Below are 13,247 nucleotides of genomic sequence, written 5' to 3'. Positions count from 1 at the left end.
AAACAGAAAGTGTTGCTGAGTTTAAATCCTGGTGCTATATTTCATGCATACAGGGTGCTGTCACTTCTTCCACCCGACAAAGATAAGTGCTACCACCACCAAGTGCTGAAATGCAAACTCACCAGACCCCAGCTGGTAATGTGCCTCAAAAACTTATTCCGTTAAAGTTGGTGAGTCCTCTCAGGATGTTCCTCAATGCCTCAAAGAAACCAAGGGGCTCATCATGGTGAAATACGTTTAAAAATATATTTATTTAAAATTCATAATAAAAAACTACTCACAAGAGAGGTGCTTTAAAACCAGCACCTGATGTCTTTGGCAGTGTCAGTCTTTTAGACAGCCGCTGACCAGCTTATCGTACGGGTGCGTTCCTGGCTCCTGCTGTACCTGTGGTCTCACTGGTTAAAATTACACTCCCCCTTGCGCTGTCCACATAGCTTCTGCTCAGCTCTACATGATCGGCTATTTTCGGAGGCTCATTTGAGGTTCCTACTGCGCAGGCGCCGTGCCTGCGCAGTACAGAGTGGGTCCTAATCCCCCGGGGGAACATTTTCAGCAGCACAACTGGGGGGATCCGTAGTGAAGGATCTGTTTTTTTTTTGTAGATCATAAGCTCAATAATGGCATGCAATGCCAAGCTGCAGTTTCCAAAGCGAGCAAATTCCTTTCTTGTATTAAGCGAGGTATGGACTCCAGAGAGAGAGATATCATTTTTCCCCTGTACAAATCATTAGTAAGACCTCATCTGGAATATGCAGTTCAGTTTTGCGCACCAATTTTCAAAAAGGATATCAGGGAACTGGAGAAAGTGCAGAGAAGGGCAACCAAACTGATAAGAGGCATGGAGGAGCTCAGCTATGAGGAAAGATTAGAAGAACTAAATGTATTCACTCTTGAGAAGAGGAGAATAAGGGGGGATATGATCCACATGTACAAATATATAAGAGGTCCATATAGTGAACTTGGTGTTGAGTTATTCACTTTACGGTCAACACTGAGGACAAGGGGGCACTCTTTATGTCTAGAGGAAAGGAGATTTCATCTTCAAATACGGAAAGGTTTCTTCACAGTAAGAGCTGTGAACATGTGGAACAGACTCCCTCTAGAGGTGGTTCTGACAAGCTCAGTAGATTGCTTTAAGAAAGGCCTGGATACTTTCCTAAATGTACATAATATAACTGAGTACTAAGATTTGTAGGTAAAGTTGATCCAGGGAAAATGTGATTGCCTCTCGGGGGCTCAGGAAGGAATTTTTTCCCCTGCTGTAGCAAATTGGATCATGCTTTGCTGGGGTTTTTTGCCTTCCTCTGGATCAACTGTGGGTATGGAGTTGGGTGTATGGGATTGTACTATGTTTTTTATTTTGTTTATTTTTTTGTGGTTGAACTGGATGGACTTGTGTCTATCTTCAACCTGACTATGTAACTATGTGACACCGGCATGACAGGGGTAAACGGGGGTGTGTAGGTTTAGGGGGAAGGGACAGGCAGCAAGGCTGGCAGTTCCATGGGGAAGGGGTGGAGCAGGGAGGAGGAAGTGGAGTAAGAGGAAGAGGAGAGGCACAGTTACTACGAGGAGCCATAAGGGTAAGGCGCTTCCCACCCCCCCTTAGATTGGGGGAGCATTCTGTGTTGATGGTGGGGTTGCAGGACCAAAGGGGTTAGTTCGGGGGCAAGGTCATTTTGGGGTCGTACGGGCACCGAAAAAAGCATGGTTTAGGAACCCGTCTGAGGTACGGCTCCCAGCTGGTATATGGGTAGCTGATAGTTGAGGCCTGAGAAGTGACTAGCAGGTACAGTTCTGGGTTGTGCCTATTGGACCTTGTGCCCTATTTTTGTGATAAAACTGGATTTTATATTAAAATGTTATTATGTTAATTATTTGATATTTACCAGTATATATTTGGTTAATAAAACGGCTGCTATGGCCAATTCACTCCACTTAAGGGTTGTGTGGTCATTATAGAGGGATGTGGTTATTGGATAGCAGGCACAAGCCATAGTTAATACCATAGTAAAGGACAAGCTTTCGGGTTATGTCCCCTTCTTCGGTGATCTAGCTAGGACCTTGAAGAAGAGGACATACCCCAAAAGCTTGTCCTGAAAAAATGTATGTTAGTGCAACTAAAAAAAGTGTCACGGACAGTACTCAATTGTTTCTGTATATTTTTGCCACAAATGTATATACAGTACTTTTTTAAAATTTATTTTTAATTACAAAAAAACGTTGATTATTTTTGTATTCAAATTTAGAATCCCAGCACACAACAACTACACAGCCAGCTTCGTCTGCAGAGATGTACAGGATCGCCTTTTGTCGGTTTCTTTGAGGAAGCGGTATGTATGAATAATGACCGCCGTGTGCGTTATTGCCGGTAAAGAGCCACTAAAGATAAATCACAAATTTGTGTTCTGCAGAAGAATATTTATGGATAAATAAATTGTGATTTATGTTGCTCGACAGAACTAAATATATTTTAAAAAGTGACAATAGCTCATTTACAAAAAAAATACATTTAACCGCCTTATGTAAACGAGGTTTTAGGAGCATTCGCGATTATGGATATATAGGGAGTGATTTACTCAAGGCAAATAGGCTGTTCACTTTGCAAAGGAAAGTTCCTCCTCTTCCCCCGCTGGCGCTCCTGGCTCCTTCTCTTTATCAGGCCCCCCCCCCCCCGGAAAGCCGTTTTCAAGGGGAGAACGCATGCAGGCTCGCTCACAAATCCCGCTGCTGTGTCAATTGACACCCAGAAGCTCCCGAAGAAGCGACGACGTTGCGAAACATGTCGAGCTGAACCCCATTTTAATCAGAACTCATCCTGTACCATCTTTCCAAGCTACAACGCCACCCAGCGCTTATAGTGTATTTCATACATCCAGCCCTGTGGCTATCAGCGGTGTCTCTAGAAAGGGATAGGATTTGAGTTCTTTTGTGTATTTCATTGTTTATTTTTGTTTCCTTTTTTTCTCTCAATACTTTTTGAGCAATTGTCCAGTATTCCATGTTTTTGTATTGTCCAAATTAAAATATTTATATTTTTTAAATCTGGTGCCTACAAAGTCCACTTTCTCTCAGTCTCAGACTTCACGGTCTTTTTCTATATATCTACAATTGACAAAGAAAGCCCACCACTCCTGTGTAATAGGATTTGATTGACAGCAGCGGGAGCCAATGGCTTCTACTGCTATCAATCTGTCCAATAAGAAGAAAGACAGTGGCTGGAGCCAGGGGCGTACCTAGAGCATTTGGCACCCGGGGCGGATCCAATATCTGGCACCCCACACGTTAAAATGTAAAAACACCCCACTGTGCCCCCTGCATACCTCTGCATCCTTCAATATCTTTTTGTTACTACTGTGTACCCCTCTCCACAACTGCACCTCTGGACCACTTTACATTGCACAGTACCCTGCACCTCTGGACCCCTTTACATTACACAGCCCCCTGCATCACTGGACCCCTTTACATTACACAACCCCCTGCATCACTGGACCCCTTTACATTACACAGCCCCCTGCATCACTGGACCCCTTTACATTACACAGCCCCCTGCATCACTGGACCCCTTTACATTACACAGCCCCCTGCATCACTGGACCCCTTTACATTACACAGCACCCTGCATCACTGGACCCCTTTACATTACACAGCACCCTGCATCACTGCACCCCTTTTACATTACACAGCACCCTGCATCACTGGACCCCTTTACATTACACAGCACCCTTCATCACTGCACCCCTTTTACATTACACAGCCGCCTGCACCTCTGCACCCCTTTACATCACATAGCCCCCTGCACCTCTGGACCCTTTTACACTACACAGCCCTCTGCACCCCTTTACATTACACAGCACCCTGCACCTCTGGACCCCTTTACATTACACAGCACCCTGCATCACTGGCCCCCTTTACATCTCATAGCCCCCTGCACCTCTGGACCCTTTTACATCACACAACACCCTGCATCACTGCACCCCTTTTACATTACACAGCCGCCTGCACCTCTGCACCCCTTTACATCACATAGCCCCCTGCACCTCTGGACCCTTTTACACTACACAGCCCTCTGCACCCCTTTACATTACACAGCACCCTGCACCTCTGGACCCTTTTACATTACAAAGACACCTGCACCTCTGGACCCCTTTACATTACACAGCACCCTGCATCACTGCACCCCTTTTACATTACACAGCACCCTGCATCACTGGACCCCTTTACATTACACAGCACCCTGCATCACTGCACCCCTTTTACATTACACAGCCGCCTGCACCTCTGCACCCCTTTACATCACATAGCCCCCTGCACCTCTGGACCCTTTTACACTACACAGCCCTCTGCACCCCTTTACATTACACAGCACCCTGCACTTCTGGACCCTTTTACATTACACAGCCACCTGCACCTCTGGACCCCTTTACATTACACAGCACCCTGCATCACTGCACCCCTTTTACATTACACAGCACCCTGCATCACTGGCCCCCTTTACATCTCATAGCCCCCTGCACCTCTGGACCCTTTTACATTACACAACACCCTGCACCACTGCACCCCTTTTACATTACACAGCCACCTGCACCTCTGGTCATGTCAGCTAAAAAAAAAAAAAAAAATTTTTTTTTTTTTCTTAAATCGGGATGGTGTCACCCCTCTAGTGGGTGTCACCCGGTGCGGCCCGCACCCCCCGCACCCCCTAGCAACGCCACTGGCTGGAGCTGCTGCGCTCATGCACATATCGATCGTGGATCGGATTGGGCTCAGGTTAGAACAAGGGGGGGATCTGCAACACAAAACGTTTTTCACCTTAATGCATAGAATGCTGATCGCCGACATTACTAATAAAAAAAAATATTAATAAAAATGCCATAAAACTTTCCCCTATTTTGTAAACGCTATAACTTTTGGGCAAACCAATCAATAAACGCTTATTGTGATTTTTTTACCAAAAATATGTAGAAGAATACGTATCGGCCTAAACTAAGGGAAAAAAACGTTTTTCTTTATATATTTTTGGGGATATTGATTTTTTTTTTTTAAATTGTCGTTCTATTTTTGTTTATAGCGCAAAAATAAAAACCGCAGAGGTGATCAAATACCCCCAAAAGAAAGCTCTATTTGTGGGGGGGAAAAAGGACGCCAATTTTGTTTGGGAGCCACGTCGCACGCCCGTGCAATTGTCAGTTAAAGCGACGCAGTGCCGAATCGCAAAAAGGGGCCAGGTCCTTTACCTGCATAATGGTCCGGGTCTTAAGTGGTTAAGCCTGTAAATACTGCACCACTGCATTACACATAGTTGCAGGGCGGCTTTGGCATTGTCCCTTTCACCTGAACAGTGCTGCCCACTAAACTCAACAGGAGGTATGGGCCAGATTCACAGAAGAGATACGCCGGAGTATCTACTGATACTCCGGCGTATTTTAAAATTTGCCGCGTCGTATCTTAATTTGTGATTCACAAACAAGATACAGCGGCTTTTGGCTAAGATCCGACAGGCTTACGGCTTCGTACGCCTTCGGATCTTAGGCTGCAATACTTCGGCCGCCGCTGGGTGGAGTTTGCGTCGTTTTCCAGCGTCGGGTATGCAAATGAGCTTTTACGGCGTTCCACGAAGGTTTTCGCGTTTGTTACGTCGTCGCTAGTCATTTTTTCCCGTCGCAAAGTTAAAGCGGGAGTTCACCCAATTATGTTTTTTTTTCTCTTTTCCCCTTAGATGGATGCTCGTTTTGTCTAGGGGAATCGGCTAGTTGTTTTAAAATCCGAGCAGTACTTACCCGTTTTCGAGATGCATCTTCTCCGCCGCTTCCGGGTATGGGTCTTCGGGAGTGGGCGTTCCTTCTTGATTGACAGTCTTCCGAGAGGCTTCCGACGGTCGCATCCATCGCGTCACTAGTAGCCGAAAGAAGCCGAACGTCGGTGCGGCTCTATACTGCGCCTGCGCACCGACGTTCGGCTTCTTTCGGAAAATTGTGACGCGATGGATGCGACCGTCGGAAGCCTCTCGGAAGACTGTCAATCAAAATAGGAACGCCCAGTCCCGAAGACCCATACCCGGAAGCGGCGGAGAAGATGCATCTCCTAAACGGTAAGTACGGCTCATATTTTAAAACAACTAGTCGATTCCCCTAGACAAAACGAGCATCCATCTAAGGGGAAAAAGTATCATGTGCGGGTGAACCTCCGCTTTAAGCCTGTTTTTACATGGCTTAACTTTAGACGAGCCATATTAAAGTATGGCCGTCGTTCCCGCGTCGAATTTCCAAAAAATATTTTTTTGCGTAAGACGTCCGGGAAAGTACGTTACGCACGTCGCCGTTCAAAAAAATGACGTCACTTCGCGCAAAGCACGGCGGGAATTTCAAAACGGAGCATGGCGCGGGAGTGCGCCTAATTTAAATGGTACACGCCCCATTTGAATTAGACGGGCTTGCGCGGTGTAACGTAAAGACGTTACACTGCTGTAAGTTTACAGGCAAGTGCTTTGTGAATCAAGCACTTTCGCTGAAAACTTGCGGTGGTGTAACGTAAACGGGATACGTTACGCCGCGGGTACCTGAATCTGGCCCTATATTTTTTCCTGCTACCACCATCTAGCTACCTTTGCAGCTTAAAGGGGGTGCAGTAAAAACATGGCTTAACCGCCTATTTTACTGCCCCCCCTATCCTCTAGTCTAATCAAGTCCGTAAGGTTTGCATCTACTTTAATAATTATCTCATGTTTGATTTTCTTTACAACTGTGACATAAAACAGAGATGATTTACTGTGTTCTTTCAACAGCCAAAATGAATATTTAGCCTTTTCTGAGTTTCTGAAATGTAATTACTTAAAAAACAGATGTGTGAGCAGGACAGGAAGATTCCGTGTAATCACTTTATTACACACCCCCTGGCAAAAAAAGCCCTACCTAGCTCTTTCCAGGAACATTTAACAGGCCTTGTTTCCTCTATAAAAAGCCATAATTGGGGTCTAGTTTTTTTGGTTTTTTTACGCATCCCTTCGGAGCCTTTTCTGATGCTAACGACTTTTTTTCCCTCTGCCATCTCCAAACACTTCATATTAGTGCCCGCTTGTCTCCGGCCTGATCTATAAGCAATTGTGATTATGTTATGATTAATACATATGCCGCTACTAAAAATATGAGCCACTTGTAGCACACTAGGGATCCATATTGCCTAGAAACCAACTTGCGTAGTAAATGATGCAGACAGATTCCAATCCACTTAAGTGATATCTATAACACATGAAATGTCATCCGCTCATCCTAGATTAATACTGGGGATGTATTGATTCTAAAAGAGAATGGCATTAAAGGCACACTACAATCATAATGGAAAATTAACCTTGAAAGGACTACAGGAGATTGACTTCTGTTTTTCATCCAAGCGTAGCTGTAGACGTTAGTCCGCCCACTAGTCCATTAGCAATGTGTTTTTATTTTTTTATAAACTTGTATAGACAATAACCCTTTAACCACTTAAATACCAGGCACTTTCACCCCCTTTACTGCCCAGGCCAATTTTCAGCATTCAGCGCTGTTGACTATTGCGCGGTCATGCAATGCTGTACCCAAAAGTACAACGGGCCAGATTCAGGTAGAATTACGTTACGCTGCGGCGGCGTAACGTATCCCATTTACGTTACACCGCCGCAGGTTTACAGCGTAAGTGCCTGATTCACAAAGCACTTACCTGTAAACTTGCGGCGGCGTAGCGTAAATCCGCTCCGCGCAAGCCCGCCTAATTCAAATGGGGCGGGCACCATTTAAATTAGGCGCGTTCCCGGGCCGAGCGTAATGCGCATGCTCCGTCCGTAAAATTACCCGACGTGCATTGCGCTAAATGACGTCGCAAGGACGTCATTGGTTTCGACATTAACGTAAATGGCGTCCAGCGCCATTCACGGACGACTTACGCAAACGACATGAAATTCTAAATTTCGACGCGGGAACGACGGCCATACTTAACATGGGTTAGACCACCTAGAGGGCATACTTAGTTTTACGCGACGCATCTCTATGGAAACTACGTAAATTTAGATCGACGGGTATCGCGGACGTTCGTGAATCGCCGTAACTAGTCATTTGCATATTCTACGCCGACCGCAATGGAATCGCCACACAGTTACACCTGTCGGATCTTAGGGCTATCTATGCGTAACCTGATTCTATGAATCAGGCGCATAGATACGACAATCGTATCTCAGAGATACGACGGCGTATCAGGAGATACGCCGTCGTATCTCTTTTGTGAATCTGGCCCAACATTTTTATAATTTTTTTTTTTTTAGACAAATAGGCCCGAATTCAGAAAGAATGGCCTAAGTTTGTGCTGGCGTAGCGTATCTCAGATACACTACGCCGCCGTAACTTAGTGAGGTACCGTACCGTAGTCAGAAAGAACTTGCGCCCGAAGTTACGGCGGCGTAGCGTATATGGGCCGGCGTAAGCCCGCATAATTCAAATGATCCAGGCAGTGGGCGTGTTGTATTGAAATGAGCCGTGATCCCATGTAAATGAGTTGCCGATCGAACGGCGCATGCGCGCGCATGCTCAGTCACGTCGCAAATACTCCCCAAGATTCGTCGGCTCAATGCTTTGTCGACGTGAACGTAACTTACGCCCAGCCCCATTCCCGTACGACTTACGCAAACGACGTCAAATACGACACTGTTCAGACGTTTCCGACGTCCATACCTTAACTTGACTTACCCCTGCTTTATAAGGGGTAAAGTTACGCCAGACCGACGCCTTACGTAAACGGCGTAGCTAAATCCGACGGGCGCAAGTACGTTTCTGAATCAGCGTATCTAGCTCATTTGCATATTCTACGCGTAAAACTACGCAAGTGCCCCTATCGGCCAGCGTAAATGTGCACCGAAGATACGACAGCGTAAGAGACTTACGTCAGTCTTATCTAGGACAAATTCTGGCGTATCTGATTCTCTGAATCAGGCGCACAGATACAACGCCTCACATTCGGACTTACGACGGCGTATCTGGAGAGCTTTTTTTGGTGGTATTTAATCACCACTGAGTTTTTAATTTTTTGCTAAACAAATGCAAAAAGAACAACATTTTTGAAAAATAAAATGTTTTTCTTTGTTTCTGTTAAAACATTTAGTAAATAAGTAATTTTTTTCTTTCACTGATGAGGCAGCGCTAATGAGGAGGCACTAATATGCAGAATTGATGGGCATTGATAGGCGGCACTGATGGGCAGCCTTTATGGGCACTGATGGGTGGAAATGATGGGCACTGATAGGTGGCACTGATGGGCGGTACTGATGATGCGGTACTGATGGGCACTGATAGGCAGCACTGATGAGGTGGTAAAAATATATATGGAAAAACCGGGACGGCCGCACTCCAAAAATAAAAATTTGTTCCTTTTAATAAAAACTGGTCACAACATGGAAATATCACAGCAAAAAATCAGGAAAAGAGCTAACGCGTTTCACACTCTCATACAGTGCTTATTCAAGGGTTTGGATTCCACCTTGCAGTTCTCTGGGATCTCTGAGCGGTAAACTTTCTTTCTCACCCCATACTAGACTTTGCACTGATGAGGTGGTACTGACAGGCAGCGCTGATGGGCACTGGTAGGCATCACTGGTGGGCATCACTGATGGTGCTGCACTGATTATCATTGCACTGATTATCAGTGCAGATCCACCTGTCAGGAAAACCGATCGCCGTAGTGCCAATCCCCCCCCCCCCCCACAGGGGGAGAGCATGAGCAGCATGTTCTGAAGGATATCATATGACGTCCAGTCAGAACAATAAAGCCACCGCCCGGCTGTAATTTTGCTCTAAGCTGGGCAGGATGTGGTCATTTGCAAACATTTTAACTATTTCAGCACGCAAACTCATGGCCGCTATTTTAGCCGGGAGTCTATTTACATGATTTAAAGTGATTTTGAAGGTAACATCTTTTTTTTTTTTTTACTAACAAATATGTCATACATGCTCTGTGGAATTGTTTTGCACAGAGCAGCATCTGGCTCCTCCCCCTTGCTAATCACCCCCATAGCAAGCTTAAAGCCGAACTGAAGTTCCACTATGATAGACTGTGAGAAGGTAGGCAATTTATTGCAAAAGAGACATGCAACTGTACCTACCTGCCTACTCACAACGATGCCCGGACTGTAAACTGAGCTGCACATGCGCGGCTCAGCTTACAGACCCCAAGCCGATTCTGTGTGCCAGGATGACTAGCTCCTGGGATAGCCAAAGGAAATGGCATACAGGAGAAGATATCGACACTGGCTAGGGAGCTTTGGGAAGGTGACTACCCTTCCTTTAGTTCCGCTTTAACAGACTTAGATTTTAAAGGGGTTGTAAAGGGTTTTTTTTTTTTTCTAAAATAACAAACATGTTATACTTACCTCCTCTGTGCAAGGGTTTTGCACAGAGCGAACTGATCCTCTTCTGGGGTCTCCCAGCAGCTCTCCTGGCTCCTCCTTTTGTCGAGTGCCCCCCACGGAGAGCTGCTTTCCATAAGTTCCAAATTGCGAGTGTACTGTGGGTGGATGAAGTAAGTTTGCTTGTGTGTCCATACCTCCCAACTGTCCCTGATTTCGAGGGACTGTCCCTGATTTGGAGCAATGTCGCTCTGTCCCTCATTCTACTCATTTGCCCCTCATTTTGGTCTGATCTATATAGATGTATATAAAATGCACTTTTTATCTATCAAACAGTGTTTTCCAGCCCTAAACCTTTCATCTGATTTCTACATTTGTAAATTCCAAAAGCCAATATAAAGTAATAGTAATGAGAGAAAGCACTTGTGGCTTTAACCAATCTTGTTTCTTCTGTACGGGGGCATGGCCAGGGGTGTGTCCTATGCCTACATACTTTTGCTGATAGGGGTCCCTCATTCCCATCTCAAAAAGTTGGGAGGTTTGTGTTTATCTGATGGATGGAGAGTGATCCTGATGGGTAATAAGGTGTTTGAAGTGTGACCCTTTGTTTCTGGGACCCATACAGTCTTAAACATCCATGTTGAAATTATGAAAATATATCTATTTCTTCACAAGGGTTCTGACAATGCAATCAGCCGCTGTTCCAGTGTTCTGACAGCTGCTGTACATAATGGTCCAGCAGAGGGATGCATCCTTCCACGATGTATAGCCTTCTGATTTCAGAACTTTCCCCAACCCCCCCTGCCCTTTTCCCCCTGGTCTCTTGGATGAACATTACAGGTGTCAGGATAGATCTCCCCTGGGTTGTATGAACCCAGAAGCACTCAACGCTAAACACTTCGGGGAAGATCCACGTACATTGGCGCATATTTGCGTCGGGCGTAGCGTATCTAAGATACATTACTCCGCCGTTACTTTTTTTCTCCGAATCCTCAAAGAATGCGCGCCGTAAGTTACGGCGGCGTAGTGTATCTTTGGCGGCGTAAGGGCGCGCAATTCAAATCGATGTGATGGGGGCGTGTTTTATGTAAATACATTGTGACCCGACGTAAACAACGTTTTTTTTTAACGGCGCATGCGCCGTCCGTGGGGGTATCCCAGTGTGCATGCTTGAAATTAAACCGGAACAAGCCAATGCTTACGACGGTGACGTCATTCTACGCAAATCCCTATTCGCGAACGACTTACGCAAACGGCGTAAAAAATTCTAAATTCGACACGGAAACGACGGCCATACTTAACATTGAGTACGCCTCATATAGCAGATGTAACAATACGCCGGAAAAAGCTGAACGCAAACGACGTAAAAAAATGCGCCGGCCGGCCGGACGTACGTTCGTGGATCGCCGTATCTAGCTAATTTGCATACTCAATGCGGAATTCGACAGAAAACGCCACCTAGCGGCCGATGAAAAAATGCACCTAAGTTCCGACGACGTACTAAGACATACGCCTGTCGGATCGAGCCCAGATGCATTTGTATCTTGTTTTGTAAATACAAAACAAAGATACAACGCGGGAACTTTAAAATTACGCGGCGTATCAATAGATACGCCGGCGTAATTCTTCTGTGGATCTGGCCCTTCCTGGTTTAGAGCTGTCAACCCAGGAAGCTCAGGCTGGGGAAGCAGCAAATCAAGCTGCTTCAACCAGGTGCAAGGATGGCATTTGGGTCCAATAGACCTCGAATGACTGGACAGTCTATAGTGATAGCACTAGAGTTAAGTAACAAAAAAGAAAAGGAAAACTTTTTTTAAAACTAAATTGACATCAATAAATGAGCTTTACTTTCACTGCTGTCAATGATAAAAGTACTAAAATAACACTAGAAAAATGACACTGGGTCTCTGATCTAATTCTGACACACAGGAATAGCCGTCAGGCATTACTTTACTTTTAATCTTGTAATAAACCTTTTACTTGACTGCTGATATTTATTATTATTGATTAACTGAGCTCCATGACAAATTAATTAGCTGGGTTCATTAGTGACATTCATAATGTAATGCGTAATCCATCATCCTATGTATTTCCCATATTCCCTTCAAGGCTATGGCATAGAACAGGCTGCATAGAAAAGTGATTTTTTACATAATGACACGTCTTACATATTGATGCAAATGGAATTTTCCTGCTGGTTGTTAATGATGTTGAGCAATTGGTGAAATATACCGAACACAACTTAAAGAGACAGTGGGCTTGACTTACTAAAGGTGAATAAACTGTGCACATTGCAGATGTAGTTGCACTCTTTATGGGCCTTTTCCCCAGAGCCTAGTAAATGAGGTAAAGCTTCACGTTGGAAAGAATACCCAATCGTGTGCAAGGAAATTAAAAAAAAAAAGCAGCATTTTTGCTTGAACATGATTGGATGATGGAAGCCACAAGAGCTTCCCCTTATTTACTAGGTTCGGGAGAAAATGCCCTTGAAGAGTACAACTACACCTGTAATGTGCACAGTCTGTCTGCCTTTAATAAATCAACCACAATGTCACCTAATGGAAAGGGAAAAGTCCTGGAAGTCGCACATCTCTGTGCCCTGTAAGAAGGCGTATGACAGCCTCAGCCCGGGCTCCAACCAGGTCATGCCCCCAGTGTGTTTCACTCCACCCACAGAACTTTGTAATGGATCCCATGCATGGGGGGGCTAACCTCCATGGATGGAGTAAAATGCGTTGGGAGCGTGGCCTGGTTGGAGCCAGGGCTAAGGCTGTTGTATACCTTCTTCTGGGATTTTACAGAGATGTGCGACTTCAAGGACTTTTCCATTTTCCTTTAGATGTCTAGAGTGGGGATGAGCTCTGTCCTTGTCTGCACT

The 13,247-nt window shown here is 45.2% G+C and overlaps 1 protein-coding gene across 2 annotated transcripts in view; it reads left to right on the top strand.

Annotated features, from left to right (window-relative positions):
* ST8SIA6 (ST8 alpha-N-acetyl-neuraminide alpha-2,8-sialyltransferase 6) overlaps nt 1–13,247 on the top strand; it is a 169,393-nt gene that overhangs the window by 116,402 nt on the left and 39,744 nt on the right. For both annotated transcript variants that reach the window (XM_040352468.1, XM_040352467.1), the window contains one exon: nt 2,253–2,336. In XM_040352468.1, coding sequence (XP_040208402.1) covers nt 2,253–2,336 — 84 coding nt within the window. The remainder of the gene's footprint in view (nt 1–2,252; nt 2,337–13,247) is intronic.

This window comes from Rana temporaria, chromosome 5, assembly GCF_905171775.1.
Source record: "Rana temporaria chromosome 5, aRanTem1.1, whole genome shotgun sequence".
NCBI classification, from domain to species: Eukaryota; Metazoa; Chordata; class Amphibia; order Anura; family Ranidae; genus Rana; species Rana temporaria.
This window is presented reverse-complemented; position numbering and strand designations above follow the sequence as displayed.